The sequence below is a fragment of the Hippocampus comes genome, unplaced genomic scaffold, assembly GCF_001891065.2.
Source record: "Hippocampus comes isolate QL1 unplaced genomic scaffold, H_comes_QL1_v1.1 scaffold51, whole genome shotgun sequence".
NCBI lineage: Eukaryota > Metazoa > Chordata > Actinopteri > Syngnathiformes > Syngnathidae > Hippocampus > Hippocampus comes.
The window spans coordinates 2,674,413-2,698,813 of NW_017805497.1; the positions used below are offsets into that span (position 1 = coordinate 2,674,413).

Below are 24,401 nucleotides of genomic sequence, written 5' to 3' on the forward strand. Positions count from 1 at the left end.
CCTCTCATTGGTCCATTCGTGAACCGTTCAGCGTGTCTGCACTCGGTGGTTGTGCTCAGTTTTGCTAGCATTTAGAAATGGCCACAGTCAAGCAAAATGAAGCGAAAGCTTCTTCCTTGGAGGAAAATAAGGAAAATTCACCGGGCGGAGGAATTGGTCTTGAAAGTATCTTTTTGCAGTGTTGTATATCCATTGCGTGTTTTAATCGAATCAAGACTGCCAACATTCCAAGCTAACGTTAGCATATCAGCTACGTGTCTCGAGGCTCGCGATGTTAGGCTACGTGTCACACTGAAGACTGTCACTGACAGACAATTCCACTTCTTTTGCTAGCTTGCCTTAAAACGATTGAGAGCGTCAGATCCACATGAGAAGTGATTCCGCACGTGTGAGTGTGTTTTAGTGTGTTATTCCTGTTGCCCAGTAATCGCGCATCGTGTTATATCGAAACACTCAACAGTTGTAAAAATACTGTCGTAATGGTGGGTGCACGTGGAATGTGTAAAAGTGAATGAAATATTAGTGCGCTTGTGTGTAAAGCTGAGATTCCTTATCTGTGAATCGTAGTCTTGCAAATCATTAAGGAGTCCCAGCAGCTGCACGGTCTCAGACATGGGGACTACCAAAGATACAGGTAAGCGCCTGTCTGGTTCTCGAGTGGCGCAATTGTAGCTGTAAGAAGATTAAAAGCATGACCTTGTGACTCCTGCCATAAAGCTGTCTGTACCTACTCTTTTGCAGGGGCTACTGTTCTCGTAGACTGCGCCGTCTACGCAAGACTCTTGGATTCAAGATGGGGAACCGGCACAAGTTTGTTGGGAAGAAAATAACAGTCGAGATGCTTTCAGACAGCAGGCAAGGAATCATATTATTGCTGTTTTGTAATTTATGATTGGTGACAGGTGGGTACACAGGTTAAGTATACTTTTTGCCATCTAGTAGATGCAGATTTAATTGTTTTGCCCGTCACGGGCCGAGATAGATCAAGATGCATTTGTGGGCATTAAATTATCATTTTGGTGAAAATGAAATGGCACTCTGGGATCCACAGAGGGAAAATGACTTGTTGATGATACCTGAGAGTTGATGCAACTTGTTCCTCCTTTTTAGGTACTTGCTTCTGGTTTTGATGGAAGCAGAGCGTGCATGGAGTTATGCCATGCAATTGAAGCAGGAGGCCAACACGGAGCCGCGTAAGCGTTTCCACCTGCTGGCACGGCTCCGGAAAGCTGCCAAGCACAGTGAGAAGCTGGAGAAGCTATGTGAGAGCCCCTCTGTTGATGCCAAGACGAAACTGGAAGCACAGGTACTCTCAACCCTTTGTTGATGGTGCCATGCGTAGGCCTGTCAGGACAATACATTTTCCCCCAAACTGTCACAATAAACTGTGAGATCGTTTTTTTAATTCCATTTGCAGTGACAAGTGATGTCGGAACAAAAATAATGAAAGTACAACCTTTTTATAGGGGAAGTCATTTTCTCTGTAATATGTTCGATGCAAACAAACAAGACAAACAAACAAGATTATCTGATTTATATTATGTTAGTGGAATATGAGTTGAGCAGAAAAATACAGCTGTTTTTATTCATCTAAGGAGTCTGCTATTTTGCCCTAATGGTACTGTCGACTGAAAATGAGATCACACAGTACCCAAGGGCTGAGCTTGCACATGTCACACCTCACCTGTTATTTTATATTGTTCTACCAATTCTATATTGTTTAGTAAAAATCTGTTGTAATATTTTTGACTCTTCATCCATTTTGTTTTTAAAATCAACTTCATATGTTAAATTTTCAACTACTATATAATTTATTTATTTTTCAGAACAAATACATTAAACTTGTCAATTTAAAAACAATAAATGATAATGGTTCTAATAATCAATATGGGATAATATGAAAAAAATGTGATTTTTGTTTTATCCCCAAGGTACATTTCTTATTAGTGATTTCAATGTTGACAATGATTTACAATGCACATATACCAAGATTTCCCCAGTGTTTTTGTTTTGTAACTCAATCTATTGACCACCTCGTCTTACAAAATGTAAGACTTTTTTCCTCGTCCATAGAACTACCAAAGATAATTATTTTTGGTGCGTGTGTGTGTGTGTGTGTGTGTGTGTGTGTGTGTGTAGATGTTTGCACTTATTGTCACTGATGTTGCATCTTGTTTGTAACTGCAGGCCTACACCTCATATCTGACTGGGATGGTAGAATTTGAACTGCAAAAGTGGAAGTGTGCCATGGAGGCCTTCAATAAGTGCAAGTGAGCCCCGTTTCACTCATTTCTTTTCGAATAATGTTCAGTTATTCAATTTTTTCCTTTTATCATAGTCGAGGAATACGATAAATTGTTAATTTAATTTTAAGGACCATCTATGAAAAGCTTGCAAGTGCATTCACTGACGAACTGGAAGCGCTGTATCGCCAACGTGTGGACGAAATATCACCCAACATCCGATACTGTGCTTACAATATAGGTAAGAGTGGTAGACAATAGTGAAAATAATTAACAGATTGTACTTTGAAACTGTAATCATCTCACTTACTGTCTTTTCACCTCACTCATGGTTTTGCTGTCTGACAGGTGACCAGAACGCCATCAATGACTTGATGCAGATGAGACTGACAGGAGGGGGTGGAGGCATGATGGCTGAGAAACTGGAGGTGAGAACATTGTGATGTTGCTCACAAACTAAAGAATCACTTCTCCCAAATTTACCAACGGTCGTTGATCTCCCATCCCCAGGCCCTGATCACTCAGGCAAGAACCAAACAGGCAGCCACCATGAGCGAGGTGGAGTGGCGTGGGAGGAGTGTGCCAGTCAAGATTGACAAGGCCCGCATCTTCCTGTTGGGTCTAGCAGACAATGAGGCTGCCATTGCTCAGGTCAGTATCCCTCAGGGTTATAATTATTTCTGAAATTTGATCATTGTTAGTTTTGATTTCATTTTGAGGTTTTTTTTTTTTTGTTTTTTTTTTTTTTTTTTTTTTTTGGTTTTAATTTTTTTCAGAGGGGGGTTGTTTTATTTGTAAGAGCATTTTCCCTGATATATATATATAGATAGATAGATAGATAGATAGATAGATAGATAGATTATATATATATTTTTTTTGTGATTACTTTTAGGTTTTTGGGGTCCATTTTTCCGTATTTTCTGTTTGCAAGATGGAAAAAACACATCACAATAAGTATTGGGTTGTAAAAATTCAACCAAAATATATTTTTTTAAAACAGCCATCCACAAATCAAATGCAGGTACTGTATAACAGTCCACAGACTTTGAAGTAAGTCCAGTGCATAATTTTGCTTCTAAAATTAGATCCATCACAACTGTATCTTCTCAAAGCTTGGATGGTTTCAATTTGCATCCCTTGTTTACCAAATTGCAAAAGCAAAAAGTGGATTTGCGCCTTCAATTCCTATTGAGAAGTATTCCACGCATAACCCTTTAAAAGTATTAAGTTTATTCCTGTAATTGTCATGAACATGATATTAATTACTGCTTTATTTGCCTCTACGTTTGTATTCCATAGTACAATACTTCTCATATTATTTGTCATAATAAAGAAAATCTCAATTAGATTATTTTCCATAATCGTCCAGCCCTAATAAATATGGAGGTACAGTTTTTCTGTCATCGTACATCAAAATGATTTTGCACTGTTGAATATGCTTTGTAATAGAATATCATACATTTTATTGGTGAAATGCAACATTCCTACCCTGTTCAATAATCAAAAAAAATGTAAAAGCACAACTTTACTGCCTATATTTCACAGTACACACAGATGTATTACACCACAAGGTGACATGGAAGTGGGAACAAAATAGTTTGAAGTAGATTAGTTCAATTGATGAGATGTGAGGGCAGCGACAGCGCATGTAGAGTATTGTTCACAGTTTTGTGTTTAAAAGAAAAAAAAATCCACTTCTGGTATCGATATCTGTATCATGATATTTGGCCCAGATTGCATCCAAAATCACTGGTATCACCCATCCCGGCCAACAAGCGGGGATAGATGATTGACCATTCAGTCAGGAGCAAGCGTGAAACCAGTCCATCAATCAGGAACAAGCATGAAAACAGTCCACCAATCGTGGGCTTGGGTTCTTACAGATGGATTTGCATTTGTCAGATGCTGCACTAATCCATGAAGCCAGGGCACAGCCAACCTGGAACCGAAGAGTAACCAGTCTATCAATCAATAAATGACTATTTGGCAGATGCTGTGCCAATTCCAGCAACACCTTTAAAACGCCACTTGGTGACGTTATCGTCACTCCGCAAAACCGTTCCTGTTCAGTACTTTAACATAACTATTTTTTTATACTCTAGATAACCTTTTAATATTCTTTAAGGTGTGAACATATGCTTGTACAACAATTTTTTTTTATTGGTGACAGTTTGAGCCGCGAATAAATTACAATATAGTAATTTATTTAGTGAAATTTATGTGGAATTAGAACAACTTGGAAGCCAACCAGTGTCAGTTTCACTGTAGTCTGCGACACTTTCTTGTCTTCACCTGATTCTCACCTTTGTGAAATGCTATGGCTATACTGTAGTTGACCAAACGTTCAGTGGGTGTCATTGTACTCTTGAGTTTCCATTGGCTAATCGGAGCCACCTCCAGTCATTCCTGTGGGTTTTGTCGCAAGCACTCCTCGTGCGCACTCCCATCAGGCTCTCTGGCATTCAGCTCCGCTCTTCGTACAACTACATTCTGAGCATATCAGTACACACACAAATGCAGGACAACACCCAGTTTGTGCGTGCGTGAAGATGCAATAGTGTTGCCGTTTACTTGAAATACTTAAAACCTGACTTTTGTTCCTTGCAGAATGTACCGGTATTTATTTTTTCCCATAGCGCTAGGTATGGATGTAAAAGTCGCAAGATTTCATGTTCTGTACACAAAGTCATCATTGATACCAGCTTACGTGCTCCGTGCACCGAAGAGCCATTTTGTATGTGTCAGTCTGCATGCAAGCAGCCCTCCTCCTCAACCACAGAGCATGTAGAACAGGCAGCGCCGGTTATGCTGGGCGTAGCAAGGTGTTGCCACGCAAGTGCGGGACTTTAAATACCACCATGACCCCTGAGGTGCATCGCTCAGCTCCCTCGTCAATTTGGATTGCAAAGATTGTCTTTCATTTTTGTGCTTTTAAAAGTAAATGTGGTTTTAAACACACATCAAGGGGAAGTATTGATAAAGCATATTTGCTGACCTTCACTGAATAAATGACTATTTGGCAGATGCTGTGCCAATTCCAGCAACACCTTTAAAACGCCACTTGGTGACGTTATCGTCACTCCGCAAAACCGTTCCTGTTCAGTACTTTAACATAACTATTTTTTTATACTCTAGATAACCTTTTAATATTCTTTAAGGTGTGAACATATGCTTGTACAACAATTTTTTTTTATTGGTGACAGTTTGAGCCGCGAATAAATTACAATATAGTAATTTATTTAGTGAAATTTATGTGGAATTAGAACAACTTGGAAGCCAACCAGTGTCAGTTTCACTGTAGTCTGCGACACTTTCTTGTCTTCACCTGATTCTCACCTTTGTGAAATGCTATGGCTATACTGTAGTTGACCAAACGTTCAGTGGGTGTCATTGTACTCTTGAGTTTCCATTGGCTAATCGGAGCCACCTCCAGTCATTCCTGTGGGTTTTGTCGCAAGCACTCCTCGTGCGCACTCCCATCAGGCTCTCTGGCATTCAGCTCCGCTCTTCGTACAACTACATTCTGAGCATATCAGTACACACACAAATGCAGGACAACACCCAGTTTGTGCGTGCGTGAAGATGCAATAGTGTTGCCGTTTACTTGAAATACTTAAAACCTGACTTTTGTTCCTTGCAGAATGTACCGGTATTTATTTTTTCCCATAGCGCTAGGTATGGATGTAAAAGTCGCAAGATTTCATGTTCTGTACACAAAGTCATCATTGATACCAGCTTACGTGCTCCGTGCACCGAAGAGCCATTTTGTATGTGTCAGTCTGCATGCAAGCAGCCCTCCTCCTCAACCACAGAGCATGTAGAACAGGCAGCGCCGGTTATGCTGGGCGTAGCAAGGTGTTGCCACGCAAGTGCGGGACTTTAAATACCACCATGACCCCTGAGGTGCATCGCTCAGCTCCCTCGTCAATTTGGATTGCAAAGATTGTCTTTCATTTTTGTGCTTTTAAAAGTAAATGTGGTTTTAAACACACATCAAGGGGAAGTATTGATAAAGCATATTTGCTGACCTTCACTGCTTTTCGATTTTACAGCTGTATAGATGAGTAATTCAAGGTTGTAAGGTGAAGAAAATGCATCATTGATACCAGAGTAGAGTGCAGGAATGCATCAGTAGCCTGCTGGGCCACATACCTTCATCTTCTTCTCACCTTTATCACTAACTATGCGTTCTTGCCTTGGAGTCTCACACTTATTGTGTGTAAGTGTGTGTGCGTGCGCGCGCGTGATTGACTTCCGAGTTTGCGACTTGAATCACGCGGAAAGTGAATGCAAGTGTCGAATTCAGGTGTTGAGCAACACACCAGCATTGCAGCTGAACGTTCGCCTCCCAAATTCCAGCGCCTCTGAAGGCATTTGCCCTGATTCAGTCTGCTTGTTTAAAGGGACAACCTCTGAAAAGGTCACCAGACGTGGACCGAAATCAAAATGGTCTTCTAATATATACCAGATATTGTCTATATGAAATAATTTATGTCAATGTCATTCTTTTTAAGGTTGAAGAAAAAGTAAGACAATAAATACTGCAAAATTCTGTCTGTGAACGTGCATCACCTCAATAAAAAATCGGAATTTTTTCCCACCCGTGCTGCTTTATAAGTTGCACATTTTACATGCATTCACATATGATAAAATGCTATCGTGGATTAATTCACGCCAGGCTCCTCTGCAGCACATCGGTTGCTTTTTGGGGATACATCTTTGTATCTTTGTATTCAATTTAAAACAAACATATGTTGTCAAAATACGATAGTCTTTCTATTTCACAGTAAAACAAAGAAACAATAAAAGGAACACCCAAAAATGTTGTATCGCAGTCATAGTACGAAGCAACAAACATAAGCGTGGACGGCTTTATTCGATCAACGCTTCCAAGCTTGACAAACGTCCTTTTGCACTTGCGCATTCACACAAGTTTCGGTAAATTAAAGAGAAGCTAAATATAAATGGAAACAAGATGCTCTTGGGATTGGGGAAATTGCTAATAAGCGCTTCTTTGATCACCAGGGTGTCGTCAGGGAACAGTATCGCACTTATGGTCCAAACTTCATAGTAATGATCAAATGTAACTGTGTCACCAGCTCTTCGGAAAATATTTTGTGGCGTCGTCGACATGTTATAACAGAAGCACACTGATCTGTCATCTCACCGTGAAAATGCGATCCAGGCAAAGGAAACATTGATTCTAACAAAATGTAGATCCAGCCTCCTATTTTCTTGGCACTGGATTCTGGATTGCTTTTAATCTCATCTCCTTGTTGCCTCTCGAGAAGGCAGCCAATGAGGAGACCAAAGAGCATCTGTATGAGACCCTGCTGGCCGAGTGCCGAGACACCATCCAAGCGGTGCGAGAGGAGCTCAAGACTGAGGCGGTACGATTATTTCACCGAAGAAGTAGCTTTTTTTTTTTTTTAATTTAAAATAGCTCAATTGCAGAGTGTTCCTATGACTGAAATGTCGATAATTAATATGTTTTATTTTTGCTCATTACTCGTGCTTGCAGAAGCAGCGAGAGAGAAGTTCTGATGCTGAGAATGGAAAAGTGTCCAACATGCAGTTTCTGCACAGGTAGCTTTTGTTTTCATCAATGATCTACAGAGTAATTTTCGCAGCCACTGTTTCAATCTTGCTACATTCAAGTTCTGCCCCGCCTCCTTTTTTATTTATTTATTATTATTATTTTTTTTGTGCAAGCCAACAATAGTTTTCTCTATTATGTCGGAATTTTTCATTGTGGCTTACCAAAGTCTAGTTTCGAACATGTAAAGGTGGAAAATCGATAGCTACACAATTAGCATGACAGCAACAATGACACGGCATGTTGGATGCTCATAAATTAAGCAAAGAGAATCAATTGGACGTGCTCCGTGTAGGGTGCTGACATTTTCTCTCTGAACACCATATCTTTTGATCCTCTGTTGCAATCGCTGTTGCTTTTTAAGTGTCACTTGTTGTTGTCTTCACGTTCCAGTCTTACATTCCATTCCACCAAAGTAAAAATTCTCTGGCAACCAATCAATAGACAGCTGTGTGTCTTGCTCCACCTTACACGAGCGAACAGGACCGTAAATCGAGCAAACAATCCTTCGAAGAAATTTGGGATGGGCCCAATCGGAGATTTCTTAAACGTTTCTAATTGGAATGAAGTACTAAATGCACTACAAGTGGTCTTTGGTTTGTGAAGGCCCCAATGTGTCACATTTGAAGGCAATAGTTTGCACAGTGGCATAAGAATGGAGAACGTGGAGAATTTGGCAGCAACTCCTAGAATGAATCACTATTTCGGCCAATTGATTCCCATTGAGAGCTCCAGTGAAACACTCGAGGCTGCCTGAAAATGTTGTCGGCCTATTCCCAAAACATCCGTCAGCTTGAATTTTTACCTCCCCGATGCTGATGCTACTGGATGCTTTAGTGCCCCCCCCCCAATTATCTCATTCTCCTGTGCACCGCATCCCAGCTGAGGTCATTTCAATGGCAACGAGACCATGTGTTGGTGTGCCGACTGGGACAGAGGCCACAGACTCACGCGTTCACACTCATATCATCACACAAAGGCAAACCACAACCCCGTCGATCAACGCTTTTTGTTGGCCTTCAGAGCGCCTCTCCCTTCCGATGTTACGGCCCAGCTGCGGATGGGATTTGGTGGTCCCTTCATGATTTGCAAAGTCTGCTAACTTAATCTGTCTGTAAAATCGGAACTCCGTCGTAACCCGAGGAGCCCCTGCCATATCCCATAGAGAAATTAGCATTTTAAATAAACCAGCCAGTGTTGGTAGTTGAATTTTCCATTTCCATTTGTAAATCAGGCGATGACAAATGTATCGATTGTGACTTTTGAATCATTAGCATAGATATGATAGCAAGTCAAACATTTGCTTAAGCTGCTGGTGTCATCTGCCAGCTACCTGAGCTACATCAAGCTGTGCACGCTGGTGAAGAGGAACGAGAGCATGGCGCACACACTGCAGGCCAAGCTGAAGGAGCCTGAGGGGGATGAGAATAAGAGGGGCCCCCGTCCACAGGACCTCATCCGCCTCTATGACATTATCCTGCAGGCAAGCGTGTGGATGTGGAACATAACCGCTTTGTCGTTCCTCCAAACACCGCTTCTGTAAGCTTAAGCAGTCTCTCTGTTGTCCCCACAGAGTCTGGCTGAACTCTCCTCCCTGCAGGGGCTGGAGGACGACCACACCTTTCAGAAAGAGGTGTCCCTCAAGACGCTGGCCTACAAAGCATACAGGTAGCCCCACTCTACATGTGTGACTAATACATTGCGCACCTTTGATACTTACTATGTTTGTGTGCCTTGCAGGTGTTTCTACATTGCCCAGTCTTATGTTCTGGTGAAGAAGTGGAGCGAGGCTCTGGTGCTCTACGAGAGGGTGCTCAAGTATGCTAAGGAGGTGCAGTCGAAGGCCAAGAGCATGAACAGCCTTAAGGTTGGGAGCAGCAGCGTGTTGCTAGTCGAGCCTCAACGTGGGCACCCATGACTGAGCCTTAGCGTTTTAATCATGGACATTGTCTGTGGTCTCGACAGGATCTGCCTGATGTTCAGGAGCTCATTGCTAAAGTCAATGCAGAAAAATACTCTCTTCAAGCGGCAGCCATTTTAGGTGAAGACTTTTAAAGCTGCTCACTTTTTTTTTTTTTTTTTTTTTTTTTGCTACCTGAGGGGAGCTATGCTGACAGTATGCTTGTTTGTTTCAGACACTGGCGAGACTGTTGACGTTCCCACTCCACAGCCCATCAAAGACAACACGGTAAGAGGAAGCAACTAGGTCTAGACCTATGCAGATATTTGAAAAACATTTTGGCTAAAAATACAACAGGAGCCAACATGGTTCTACATTATGATGCTAATGATCGTCATTGCCTGATTTGGAACCATGAATTGACATAACTTGCAGTCTTTTAAAAGAGTACAATGACAACTTCACAACATTTGACCAAACAACTATGGCATAAATCTAGATCACTAAATCCTAAATCAGATTACAACAACAATGCAAACAAATCTGTGGCCTTCTTGCAACCTTTACGATTTGAAAATGTCATTTTACATTTGATTAATTTTTCAGCCCGAGTTAAAAGCATTTTTTTTTTTCTAGGTGCTTAGTTTTTAAGCACAACCATGAGCCATATATGTGGAAATGATACAGTCATGTAGGATATTATGGGTTTTAAACACTCCTTACATTTGTGTGGATATGTCCGAAGAAGCAATTTCCGCTAATGAGTCAACACGGTAACGTTATCCTCGTCACTCTCCAGCCTCTGTGCGATCGCTTGGAGACGTTCCGCCTGGACCCGTCCCTCGTGGGAAAGCATCCCAACCTGGTCCACTTTCCTCCCGACTTCCAGCCGATCCCTTGCAAGCCTCTCTTCTTTGACCTGGCTCTCAACCATGTGGCCTTCCCGCCCCTGGATGACAAAGTGGAGCAGAAGGTCAAGGGCGGCCTAACCGGCTACATCAAGGGCATCTTTGGATTCGGCAGCTAAAACGTAAAGAAGAAAAGCCTCCCTCGTGGCATTTGTTAGAATCATGTTTCTTGGTTACTTTCAGTGCCTCCGCGCGAGACGACCGGATGAGATTTGGAAAAAGGAATGTCATGAAATCCACCTGCCAACTTTTAATGACTTGTCATGGTTAAGCCGGTTACCATGTCTTAATATTTAGATCCATGTTGTTGTTTTGTCCCCAGAGCGTTTATAGATCCCCCCCCCCCCCTTCTCAGAAAGCCACTTTGACACAGTACACTTCATGAAATAGCTGCAATCATGTGACCTCAAGCACCTCATTTATTTGCTTTTTCCCTTTTCTTCCCTCCAGGTCTGCCCTGATTTTTAATTCGTTTTTTTTTTGTCTCTCAATTGTCAGAGTTCACATATCAGTTTTTTCCCCCCCAGAGTTTTTATACCCCCCCCCCCCCTTCTCAGAAAGCCACTTTGACACAGTACACTTCATGAAATAGCTGCAATCATGTGACCTCAAGCACCTCATTTATTTGCTTTTTCCCTTTTCTTCCCTCCAGGTCTGCCCTGATTTTTAATTCGTTTTTTTTTTGTCTCTCAATTGTCAGAGTTCACATATCATCAATGTCGAACCAAACCGCTGGTTTACGCGATCAATGTACCAGTAAAAAGCACAAGGCGGTCAGTTGCTTCCGGATACGAAGATGGTGCTCAAGTCAAGTGCAGTGGGGCTTCCTCTCTGAATTTAGGTGATCTCATAGGGAAAAAATAAGGGTACGTTCCAAAAAGGATTCTGGGCCTGCTCTGGTACACTTCAGACCATTTGGGAACAAAGAGTGTTGTTAGAATGTAATGGAACACTTGCACCCTCCAAGTAGAGTTGGGGTGTCGGATTGAATTTTCAAACACATACAAAGTTCACCACTGTTGATTTGCACTCTGACCGTTGTCCATCCATCCGTTATCTAAAAGGAAAGAAAAAGATTCACTGGATAGTCAAGTCTTTAGATAACCGATTCACTAATTCTAGTACCATATATTTTGATGGGACGATGAAGATATGACAGTCAGCAACAGCTTGTATACCAGAAATTTACTGCACTCTGAAAATAGCTCAATACAGAACTATTAATTTTTAAACCATTGGCAACAGGATTACACTCCAAAGTGAAGCATCCGTAATTGTCATTTTGTTGTTAGGTGTCACGCTGCTGCTTAGTTTGAGGTAGTTAGCTGTCTTCATATAGCCTCAGTCATCTACACAACTAAAATGCCCCCCCAAAACCCTTCCTTACAGATCCTCAGAAATGCAGCTGAAAAACTGGAACACTAAATAGCCAAATGGGACTGGGTTTGTACCAATAGCTAATTGAAGCCAGCGTGGACATTTTCACTTCAGGGTTTATTCGTTTTTGTTGCCAGTGGTGTAGACATTTGTGGCCGTGTGCGGAGTAATGCGGTGGACAGTATATACGACTATTATACAAGCTGCCCACTGTTTACACTGTAGCAGTGTGTCGTTTCAGCAGCATTCTGTCATGAAAAAAATATTAACAAAAACATGACAGTAGTACTTTTTTTTTTTTTTTTTACACCCCTTAAGCATGTCTGCTTCCAGAGGACCACGTTGGACTCTTTTAAATGTTGTTTTCTAAATCATAGATATCATCCCTGTCTGGAAATGTTGTACTGTGGAAAGGTCTTAGGCAGGCACAAGCTTTTTGCTGACCCTTTTGCAGCACAGTGAGTCACTCACCCTTTGTTTGGCAAAGTTCCAGTTGTATGCCTTTCCTGACATTTTGTTTGTGGGGCGGGAGGAGGGGGGGGTGTCATTTTGACACAGTAAAAGAGTAAGTAGTATGAAGCATACAGTTTGACTAACTAAAACTTAACAGGTCGACAAAAAATTGACACTCAAATATTTATTGTTCATGAAATGTGGCCTCTCTTGAATGAGCTCTATGAATTATCCCGTTACTTAAACATTATTATTATTATAGCAAACATCAAATCTAAAGATTCCTAAGACCTTTGCACGGTACTATATGTCTTAAGCCCATCAGAATATACTGTTGGATATTTTATCAATAAACCGCTGATCTGTTATTTACATTTGCAATATGATGTGGGGGGGGGGGGTCGGGGGTCCCTGCTTTATAATGGGGTTCCATTCTATGGTGGCGACATAACCAAGTCCTATCATAGCCAGTAAATACAGTATTTGTATGAAAAACACTTCTGAGCGATGGATGTAAAACAATGAAATGAAATCAGTTTGCGCCAGGTGAACTGAGGGTGCCTTGTGTTGCAAGGTGACATCTTTCGCCCCCTTGCGTGAACTTGTCTGTTGTGTGTTCTTTGTAACCTGGAAATGTCCTACGTTGCGACCATAAATTGAGGACCCACTGTATTTTTCTGTCTCCTGAGTTGATTTCACTGACTCCCCATCCCCTGTCGTCGTCGAAAAGATTTGGTCCAAATGAAAAGTTGTTTGGAAGCAAAAGAAATGAGCTGAGTGATTTGAAGACATAAAGTATATTTGCACCTAGTCTTTGCTGTGGTTCATTTAAATTCAGCGGCATTTTGTTCTCGGGGTTAGAATGTGACTGGAAAGTGTATTTACAAAGTTTTTGAAAAAGTGTAGTGGTGGGAGTGTGCAGTGTGTGAAATGCCTCAGCTGGGTGTGGATGTGTGTAGGTTTGTCGGATACATAAGTTTGCATCGGCCGCAAAGGCGTGTTTGTCGCGCGCTGAAAAACTGTGGTCTTTCTTGCATTTTTAACATCATGGTGGTCCAACCAGAACTTTCTTTTGGAACCCCGTCAAGCTTGCATGGCTCACCCGCTTCACACACATTCCAGCGTCATGCAGAATGTGCCCTGCCTGGGTAGAGCGATGATGGTTGAGGTGGAGATAAGGATTCTTGTGTGTCATGCTGAATGAGCCGAGATACCGCGTCACTTGGGTTTCTGTAGTTTTCCCAAATGATTCCGCAGCCCTTTAATCGTGAGACTCTACCTCATACATTTCAGTTTTACTTCCTGATGTTGTTTGTCTGGGAGGCAACCATAGCTTTAAAGCATTTGCAGGCGTGCTATATACACAAAAATGTGTGTGTGTGCGCGCGTGTGTGTTGGGGTCACTTACCCTGTTTCGGAAAACTAATTTAAAGCCATCCGTTTTAGATGTTTATAATAAATACGAGCCAAAATCTCAATTTAGTTGCAGTGAATATAAGAACACTGCATGGTCCTGTTCAAATACCGTCTGTTTGCGGTATTAAACCATAAATGGGACCTATAAACTATAGAACAAACAAAATAAAGAGGGGGGAGTAGAGGTAACTGAGATAATGTGGTTGCACAAGTGCGCACACCGTCATTCTGGGAATGTGGCTGAATTCCAAATTAACCAATCACATTCAAACTCGCGTTGAATTGGGAAAATGTTTTTATCCAATGAAACCAAGGTGGATTTTTTTTCTTCGTAATATCGAGGCAAATAAATTGAAGAAATGTAAAAACCAGAAGAGTCAGAGACTTTTAAAAGCAAAGAAATAAAAACGAGATTCAATTCGGTCATTGTGGGGTGGCAAAAGAGAAAAATGCCATTTCAAATCGCAGGACGCACGCAGATAAAAAAAAAACATTTGCCCACACACACTAACTTGCCATGCCTATTTTTGGAATGTGGGAGGAAGCCGGAGTACCCAGAGAAAACCCAGGGTGCACTAGGAGAACATGCAAAGTCCACACAGGAAGGCCTGAGCCGGAATCGAACCATTCACCTCTACCGTGAGGCCGATGTGCTTTCCATGGCCCTGGCCTCACTCCATTCTCGCAGACAAATTCACTGGTTTATTTTTCCTTACAAAATACTAATTTGGAAAACTCCTTTTTCGTTACAGTCATTATTCCATCACACTGCTGTCAGTCTACAATCCAGTAGCTGCATTCACTTTATAATCCCAAAAGCCCGTACTTCACGCCTCTTTTCAGTTTTCTGCTGGAGATGACTGGAACCATCTGCAACAGAACTTTAAACTAATTTCTTGCATCCTTCTTTGTACTTCATAAATTTTTTTTTTTAAAAATGATGATGTTGGATTTAATGTTTTGCTCTAGGTTATCACTTTTAAGTAACTGCCTCTTGACCAGGTAGTCATTGTAAATGAGAAATGGTTCTCAACTAACCTACTTGGTTAAATCAAGGCAACTAACTCTCTCTCTCTCTCTCTCTCTCTCTCTCTCTCTCTCTCTCTCTATATATATATATTATATATATACTGTATATATATATTTTTTAAATGAAAGTGGTTACCGGTAGTCATGATAAATATGCAGACATGGCCCATATTAATCTTCAACATAACAGCAGTGCTAGCAATGTTAGATTGCATTCGCATTTATTAACCAAAGTTAGCCACAGTTGCTATGCTGGAAGCACAATTTTTTTTGTTATCAAGTGTTACTAAAATACTAAGTTTTATCAATTTTAAGTTTGATTTTTTTTTCTTTATAGGTGAGCAAACATTGAAATTCAGAAGATGAACAAATCATTATTTCCTCGACTGTATGGCACAGTACATCTACTGAATAGCCAAGCCTCAGTTTGGGACAAAATAGTGTACAGTAGTACAAAAGTGAGGACGCACCCCAGTATGTGTAATTATGATTGCGCTCTGCTGCTCAGCTGCAAAGAAAGTTGCTCTGCTGCATTCCTTGTATTGTTGTTTCTGTTTTTTTTTTTTTTTTTTTCACCGAGACCAGTGACTCACATTCCTCTAGGATGGGACTTTGCAAACTCTTAGTCGTTCCTTAATGATTCCTCTGAGACATCCACCGTGTATTACATTTGAAAATTTTGTATGATCCAATCATTGTCTGCCATGCCATGTTTCACACACTTTCTATTCTTTGGATTGAAGCATGAGAAGAGTTAACGTAGTCGTTGACATTATTCTAACACTCTGAAAATATAGCTCAAATGCTGCTCTGCGAGCATCTACTAAATGACCTCTACACGTTTTGCTTTTTCTTTTACTTCTTCTTTCGATGCAAGCAGAGAAATTTACCAGTGATGGCAAAGAGAAACAAAAGTATTTTGTGAGTTTCTCTTGCCGGCACCGCATATGGTATGTGTGTGAAGATGTTAGATTGCTTGTGTCCAGTCAAAATTTCAGCCTCTACGCCACTGGCTACCATGTCAATCTAAATGTGTCCTTTTCAGGCTTGACCGGGCGACTTTGGTTCAAAATGTTTTTATGATGATAAACAATTTTACTCTCAATAGTGTTTCAATTTAAAATAGCTTACCATTCCCTCTAAAGATGTTCATATTGTAATTGATCAAAAATCCAAATTACAGTTGAATGTGCTTATAAGATCGTGATCGGTGTTTATTTGAACAATTCAGAGAGGATACAGTAAAGAGTTAAAATGGACAAAAAGGTGTACATAAATACAAGTGTACATAGTATGGAGTAAGACACTTTTCACTTAAAATGGCAGATTTAGCAAACGTTACGTCAACAACATTTAGGGCAACTAATATGGCACTTCCTGTCAGTGCTCTGCAGCCCTTATCCCAATGAGCGGCGAACAAATGCGTGTTGTCGTAGGCAGCAAATGTTGAATTCTCATCAGGATTCATTTGGGTTCGTTCAAGTGTGCAAATGTTCGCCATACATTCGCATGCACTTTCACAAAAACTGTTGGCGAACATCTGGTGAGCTTTTTCAAACATGCGCGACCTTGATTGAACCCTGACGAACTTTGACGCAATTGTTTGCCCCCTGAGTGGCATCGGGGCTTTACTAGTATTTGAAACCCATTCACACCGCTGCCGGTGGACTACTTTGGGGACTGACGTTATAACTTTACAATGACATGTTGGCTTTCCCAGCATGCTTTGTTGTAGTTACGAGTGACACTTGTGTAGAAGAAACACTAATAGAGTTACAGTGATGTGGTTTGTCTTTGTTTGTTAAATTATTGCAACTTGGTGACACCCTTAATAACAAAGGTAGTGTGTAGTCAGTTATTGCCACGCAGTATAAAATGCCTATCTATGAGTGTTTTGTGTACATTTGTTTAAGAAGGCTATCATAGATTAAAATGTCACAAAGGTCTCTTATTTACTTATTTTAAAATGGTTACAAGCCCGGAGGAAATTAATGTCCATCCATCCATCCATCTTCTACCGCTCATCAGGGGCCGGGTCGCGGGGGCAGCAGCTTTAGCAGGGAAGCCCAGACTTCCCTCTCCTCAGCCACTTTTTCGAGCTCTTCCTGGCGGATCCCGAAGCATTCCCAGGCCAGCTGGGTGACATAGTCTCTTCTGCCTACCGGTCCATCCGTCAGTCTGTCATTTTTTTCAAGCTGAACCAAACCATCATCGTCAGTCAGTCAGTTCGTCATGTTATTTTAGCCGCGCTTTTGTCAGTTTCAAATTGCACTGGCCCGCTAGTGTGTTTATCGTCATTACAAAAAAAAAAAAAGAAACAATAAAGAAAAAGATTGCCTGTCAATTATACACAAATTTTCACTCTCCGAGGGCCGGCCCACTCCCCACTACATAGACCAGGGGTCCACTCCTTTTTGAAGGATAAAGGCACCCAAATAAAATCAAAGCCTTTAAAGAAGAGTAGAAGAAGGTTGACATTTAGGCTTGTACAACCTTATGCAACCTGAAGCTGAGCCAGCTTCAAGGTCTGACATGGAAATTTTATTTTCACTGTTTCAATGTAAATACAGTCTTCCAAAGTAGCTGTTTTGATGTGTGACATCCATCCATTCATCATCGGAACCCCTTTTCCTCACGAAGGTCGCGGACGTGTTGGAGCCTATCCGTGCAGTCTTTGGGCAGGAGGTGGGGTACACCCTGAACTGGTTGCTAGCCAATCGCAGGGCACACATAGACGAACAATCAGTCACACTCACAATCACACCTAGTGACAATTTAGTGTGTTCCATTAACGTACCATGCATGTTTTTGCAATGTGGGCGGAAACCGGAATCCCCGGGGAAAATCCACACAGGCATGGGGAGAACAGGCAAACTCCACACGAGAAGCCCGGGGCTGGAATCGAACCCACGACCTCCTTACTGTGAAGCAGACGTGCTAACCAGTTGTGCACCGTGCCACCCCTTGATCAGGGTACATGTGTGCTAAATTACATATGAAGTAGGCCCAAACAGGTGCAGCTCAACTCAGTCCAGTAACAAAAATGAATAAAAGGTGTGTCCACCTCTCAAATGACTTTTGTGTGTGTGTGTGTGTGTGTGTGTGTGTGTGTGTGTGTGTGTGTGTGTTTTGTATGCATTCAATTTCCTACAAAAAGAGTCTTAGTGCGAAATGTGCCATAAAAGTCCTTGATTGAAATAATGTAGTATTTAGCCTTCACTAGTACGGAAGCAATATGAACACACCCAACAAGGACTTTTCTCGGTAGTGGTGAATGGGCCCCCGATGAAAAGGATGGGCAAGGCCCCAAAATGGCAGGAAGGCAAAACTGGTCAGTCCGGTCCTCCTTATGCAAGATGGATGGCTGGGCGGTGACACGCCTGTTAGGTAGCCTAGGAGGAGGTGCACCTGTGTCGATATGAAGGCGTGTAAGTGAGTCTTTTGCTGTGTTTAACGTTGACAGCGGGACCCCGAGGAAGAGGAGAGGCACAGTGGGAGACACGGGGCGAGTGAGTCGGACACAAAGGAGGAGTAAGAGAGGGACAGAGTCGGTCTCAGTCGGCCCCACACACCGCCGCCAAGATGTCGAAGAAAAGTCCGACCAAGGTCATCACCAGGTATGCTTTGTCACAAATATATTTTTTTTCTCTGTGTGCAATTTTATTTCCCATGAGTGTGTCATGTTTCTCAGCATGCCTACTCTGTGTGTGGGGATGTGTGTGTGTGTGTGTATGCCTCCTAGCACCGTTACATTATATCAGGGCTTGTCAACATTTCTGATGAGAGGACGCATCAAGGATGAGACGGTGTGTTTACCCAACATCCATGTTAGCTCTCAGGTTAGAAAGTGAGGGAAAAAAATTGAAATTCTCCAAGATGACCACCTCAAACATTCCAGCACACAATTGAACAGTGGAGTTGCTCTAACACTTTGGGAAAAGTCATAGAGGAGGATCCCCATTTTGGGGGCTCAGTTAATCCGCAAAGAAAGGCTAACTGAGTCTCTGTACACACTGATTTGTCACTCGTGTGTGTGTGCGTGCGTGTGTGTGTGCGCGCCCGCACGCAGTCAGTCAGCTGTGGCTCCATGTGGGCTTGGCCCTTTAACTGGTTCCTGTCCTTTATTTACAGTGTCCGGGCGTGGGTCTGTAACTATAGCCAACAGTTCATTCAGTTCAGACTATGAGTCAGTAGTACATTTTAATAAGACGCATCGGATTGACGGGTCTTTGTAATGCATGCTTTGAAAGAGACGCCTATGGTGGTTGTACACGTACTCCATCAGAGGTGCCATAAAGCACGTTGGGGTAGGGTGGTAATGATTCAAAGAGCCCATGAAGCGAATTGGAAGAAATTGTGCTTCCTTTTCAAATGGTCCAATTGTATTTAATTCTATCCTTCATAGATGAACTTGGAAATTACATTAAATGGTGATTTCATTTTTGTTTTTGTACTCGAGCCTTTTACAAATATATGACACCATTTACACCCCGCATCAATGCAAAAGGCCAGTTGTATCCCTAACAAAAAAAAAAAAAAAAAAAAAAAAGAGAAATAAAAAAAAATTCTGGCTCCAGTCGAAGCATCTTTCTAACCCTAAATGCATGACCATGACCTGTTAAAGTTTTCATTATCGTCAGTCATTATCGTCAGTCTTATGTTCCAACTGGAGTCAACCATTGCTTTGAAATCAGGAGGCAACATTTTTATTTTTCGGGCAGCAGTGACAACCCTTAAATATATCAGAGCAAAATCAACAATCACTATATTTGGGGTTTCTCAAATTTCTGGGGATTCTGGGTTCAGATTTCATTGTCAACCCCAACCACTTCTCTAAATGTACCTCAATCTTCTCCCAAAATGGACTTGCAAAAATGCACGCACACACTCCCTCACTGCAGGATGAAGAATCGTTTCAAATGGAGGTGATAATCAGACATTGGGCAAATTCTGTAGATCTTAAAAGGAAAATATAACATACCAGCATATTCATTTCTTTCGCATACATTTTGCAGTGTTTGATCATATTTTGACCATTCTGTTTACTGTATTATAATGTTGACGTTGCAGTGACATCCTTGCTTTCGGGCGTTTTCACATTTGAATGAGGGCGTGTTTGCAGTGCTGTGATCTTGGCAAAGAATGCAGACAAACCCTGCTCAATTATGAAGCCAATCCAGTTCGTCAGGGCAGCTAATCAGATCCTCGATCCTCATTACTGACTCAGTTATACGTGGCTATGTACCAGAAGCTATTTCATTAACTCTCTACCACAAAGCAATCACTGAGTGAACGATTCAACATTTCAGAAAAGCAAAACACATCCAACGTATTTTGAATGCGCTTATTTTGAATGTTGGCCTCTTTATTGACGCAATTGATAAGTTTTAATGGCACCTTCGTAAAGTTAAAAATGAGAAATGGCGTGCAGGGTGTTGGCGTGATGTGCCTGTGCTTCACGCAGACTGAACTGAAGCAGCTTGATGAAAAAAAATGTTTTGGAATATTGGATAAAAAAAAAACAAAACATTTGAATTCCCTATTCTAAACTATACAGCTGCTTTGTCTAACTTCTTTGGTTGTCATTGGTGCACGTTTTGGGTTTTTTTTTTTGGCAGGGTAAACACACAACATCCTTGATTTAAATCAACGGTGGTGGTTTTGCTTCGATTAGTTAATCCTTGACCTTTTATCGACGCAAAATTCATTTTCATTAGAAAATTGTACATTTCCCTTGCGCCTGAAAAGATTGGGATGCAATTGCACAACACTACTAACTTAATCTACAATGCAAACTTTTGGTTTCGCCATTTGTTTTGTCCAACTTACTGTACAGATCGGCTGACAGTTTTGTCCGGTCTTTTATGTCGGCCAAGGCGAGACTTAACATACGTGCTGCCAAACGTCGTGTGGTGTTGACAAGTGGCATCAACGCAGACATGAGTGGGTCTTGGTGGAATGGCGAGCATTTGAAGAACGTTTCGGGAGTGGCTGGGGACGAGTTGTTCTCAACGCAGCCACCCCCTTTAAAAAGAGTTGGAGGTGTTTGACATTCTTCATCATCATCTTCGTCATCCCAATTGCTGCTGATGATGACGAATTACCGCAGCAGTGCTGTCTGGGTTAAAAAAAAACAAACAAACAAAAAAAAAAGAACAATTTAACTGCCCGGCAGAACGCAGGAGTTAGACGATGCCTTCCTCAAGAGCAGAGGCCAACCCGCAGGCCGGAGGAAACATCTGAACTTCTGCCTTCACACGCCACCTCCTTTCGATGCAGAAATTTGGTTGAGCGATCACATCTAGTCCTGTAATATTGTTGGCATGTTTTAAAATTTGATAATCACTGTTCGCTATCTTAATTAAAGAGTTGCGACAACACAATGGTATTTTGCCCCCAAAAATAAATAAAATATAAAACAAGGTGAGGCAAGAGGAATACTCACAAACAGGCAAGATTTTCTGTGAATAAGAGGTTTAGGTTCCAAAAAGAAAAATAGCTAATGAATGGATTTGTGAATGCCAAAACTTACCTTCATGCTTCAAATCTTGTTTGTGTTGATTCTTAGATTCTATAGATTTCCCATTCTCAAAAACGCAAGATTTTTCTGATGCAATCTTGCTGGTAAGGGTTGCAGGTGTAACCACTGGAAATAGACTCACTCACTCGAAATTTTGTGGAAAATGCAGCCCCTGAACCCCATTTCACTTTGTGAACACGACATTTTTATTGGCAGGTTGATCAAGAGAAGACATATGAAAAAATGTCAAGAAAACACAGAGAAGTCTGCCATTGAGAGAAACTTCTTCGGAATGTTTACAAATGGGTGTTTTTTTTTTTTAGAATTGAATAGCGGGCCAGTCACATGCACTTGCAGTTAAACATAATCAGCAATCATGGCAGTTTCTGACAACTCATAAGGCTTGTTCTCCGGTCTTTAACATTTTGTCCCCACGTTGCAGGATCCAGCCCACCAACCTGGCCATGTTGATTGCTCAGATGCAAAAGAATGCAGACGTAGTGGAGAAAAACATCCTCCGATCTGAGCAACTTTTGGCTGAGGTAAGAAGATATACAAAGGCCTCTCTCAATTGTTGATTTTTTTTTTTTTTTTTTTAATCACCGCCCCACGCCACAACTTCTCCCACCAGGATGGAGAAAATGACCGCAATGACGTAGCTTTGAAGCACCAGAATGAGCTCTGTGACATTCTGGGTGAAGCCGAGAGCCTGCTGAAGAACCTCTTCTTGGATGTGGACACAGCCAAGAAGCTCAAACACCCGCAGGCCAGAGAGATCGAGAGCGAGTGAGTTGTTCTCTCCAACAGCCACTCGAACCCACTGGTGACGTCAGTCAATTTTGCGTTGCGAAATGACATTTTGGCTCCCTCTATAGATGGGTTGTGTTATTTCATTTGCTTGATGACAACCCGTGATTTTGTGGTCTTATTTTTAAGAATCTCTTAAAAATAAGATATGTCTCTTAATAAGAGACATATCTATACACATAAGCCTTACTTTTGTTTTCAGTGTCCTCCACCTCCACGAGCGCTGGCTGAAGGACTGTACTTTCTATCGAGATATCTATGAGCAGATTGACGACGTGTCACTGATGCCCAGGATCGACTGGGCACCTGTTTTTAATACCAAGCAAGTAGGTTTCACAACAGGGTCTTACCGCCTCAGACCAAATTAAAATGGCAGCAGCGTTAAGTCAATTGCTCCTGTGTGTACGTTTTCAGGCACAAGTAAGCAGTAACCTGTATGGGCCTACCATCGCAGAATTGGAGAAGCAGATTGCTTCTCACAAACTCTTGCACCAGGAAATTGAGGCCTACAACCCACAGCTGTGCGTCAGCTCTGCCGGTACAAAGGTGAACGAACGCTACCAAACACCTGGCAATGTGTTCACGCGTTTTTTTCCCCCTTTTTTTTCAACTTCATGAAACCCATTTTGTTGTTGTAAAAGACATGATATCATCTTGTCTTCCAGGAGAACTACACGGCCCTCAAGAAACAGTACAACAATCTTCTGGTGAGTGTCTTGCTAGGTATTAGTAGGAGACTGGACTGTATACCTTTGTTGTGTGTTCAACCACCCCCTGGTCCCCCATAGGATTTATTTTGTGATTTCCTGTCTTGATTTTCTGTTTTGTTGCATTACTTTTGCTTTTCCGAGTGTTGTTGAAGTCATCGCTGATTTACGTTTTCGGAGGCGGTCATTGAACGCCCCTCGAGTAGAAGGTACGAAGACGGAGAAAGAGAAGAACGTACCTGTTGGTGCTTGAGTAAAACGAATTAAAGTGCATGTTTCAAAAGAACCAACACGACAGCTCTCTTTATTTCGGAGCTGCAACATATTTATACAAAATTCAGTTGAAAATCTGCTATCTGCTTAGTAAATCCAATTAGAACCTATTCAGTACCAATATTTGATTGAAAAAGGTACAAAAAAATCATTGAGATTCAAAACCTCTTTTCCATAAGTGACTTGGCCAAGACTGCTATTAAGAAGGCTTTAGTGCAATGGTGTACAAAGGGGAGGCATCCGCAGACTCTCCCCTATCCCCTGCTGCTGTCTCACACATGTTTTTGCCCCTCTCAAAGGAAACCTCCAAGTGGCGTGGCCACTACTTGGGCAGCCTTTATGAGTACATGCAGGGCTGCAACAAGGAGCTGACTTTCCTGGAAGAGGAGCAGGATAAGATCAAGAAGAGGGACTGGAGTGACCGAATGGTGGATCCTCCAGATGTCCGCCGGCAGTATGAGGTCAGAATTGACCAGTAACTGATAATGGTGTGGATTGAGACATTGTGTGCGCTAACCCGGGTTGAATGTGTTGACATTTCCAGAACTTCAAGAACAACAGTTTGTTGTCACATGAGAGCGAGGTGAACAAACTCCAGGACGAGGGAGACAGACTTATTGAGAACAAGCACCCTGCCAGCGCTCTCATACAGGTGCACAACCAACGCTATTATTTTACATATAAATAGTTACATTTCTATTCACAGCAGCACATTTTTCTATTTTTGCAATTCTCCAACTGGGTTTATCTGAATGAAAAAATCGTGCGGCATGGTCCACTTACAGCAGGGGTGTCAAAGTCAAATGGACGGAGGGCCAGATAAAAATTTTTGCTGCAAGCCGAGGGCCGGACTGATCGAATGTTCATTGAAAATTTTAAAAATAACCACATATTGTTTATTGAACCAAATTTAATTGACTGAAAACCTAACAAATACATTCCAATACGGTCAGATAAATAAAGCAACATTTTTTTATGGCTATGTCAGTAAACTTTAATTTTCAACAGGCACAAAAAATTTCCTTTGTATAAAAAATCCCCATAACATGAATGAAAGAAGCCGATATTATTCAAGGCACTATCACTAGTCCATATTTTCTCTTTTAGCAAAAGTAGGCTAAATTTACTTAAAAGAAAAACAAATAATAGTGCAATAATTTTCGATCATTTAC

General features: G+C 41.6%; 2 protein-coding genes across 3 annotated transcripts in view; both read left to right on the plus strand.

The window, feature by feature from the left end:
* srp68 (signal recognition particle 68) overlaps positions 1–24,401 on the plus strand; it is a 26,508-nt gene continuing 2,107 nt past the window's right edge. The window contains exons 1-16 of one of the 2 annotated variants that reach the window (XR_002169030.1): positions 1–165; positions 568–634; positions 742–855; positions 1,111–1,306; positions 2,188–2,270; positions 2,375–2,484; positions 2,592–2,671; positions 2,754–2,894; positions 7,535–7,633; positions 7,765–7,829; positions 9,169–9,322; positions 9,413–9,507; positions 9,580–9,706; positions 9,805–9,880; positions 9,975–10,027; positions 10,539–10,953. Coding sequence is in view for 1 of the 2 variants with exons in the window: in XM_019876522.1 (XP_019732081.1) it covers positions 78–165; positions 568–634; positions 742–855; positions 1,111–1,306; positions 2,188–2,270; positions 2,375–2,484; positions 2,592–2,671; positions 2,754–2,894; positions 7,535–7,633; positions 7,765–7,829; positions 9,169–9,322; positions 9,413–9,507; positions 9,580–9,706; positions 9,805–9,880; positions 9,975–10,027; positions 10,539–10,766 (1,776 nt within the window). In the remaining variant the exon portion in view is untranslated. Of the gene's footprint in view, positions 166–567; positions 635–741; positions 856–1,110; positions 1,307–2,187; positions 2,271–2,374; positions 2,485–2,591; positions 2,672–2,753; positions 2,895–7,534; positions 7,634–7,764; positions 7,830–9,168; positions 9,323–9,412; positions 9,508–9,579; positions 9,707–9,804; positions 9,881–9,974; positions 10,028–10,538; positions 10,989–24,401 lie in introns of those variants that run through there. The other variant, XM_019876522.1, reaches the window with a different exon arrangement.
* The window catches only part of evpla (envoplakin a), a 15,967-nt gene continuing 9,919 nt past the window's right edge, over positions 18,354–24,401 (plus strand). Inside the window, exons 1-8 of the mRNA XM_019876516.1 lie at positions 18,354–18,539; positions 21,885–21,984; positions 22,074–22,228; positions 22,452–22,575; positions 22,664–22,795; positions 22,915–22,956; positions 23,529–23,690; positions 23,774–23,881. Coding sequence (XP_019732075.1) covers positions 18,505–18,539; positions 21,885–21,984; positions 22,074–22,228; positions 22,452–22,575; positions 22,664–22,795; positions 22,915–22,956; positions 23,529–23,690; positions 23,774–23,881 — 858 coding nt within the window. The 5' untranslated portion in view covers positions 18,354–18,504. The remainder of the gene's footprint in view (positions 18,540–21,884; positions 21,985–22,073; positions 22,229–22,451; positions 22,576–22,663; positions 22,796–22,914; positions 22,957–23,528; positions 23,691–23,773; positions 23,882–24,401) is intronic.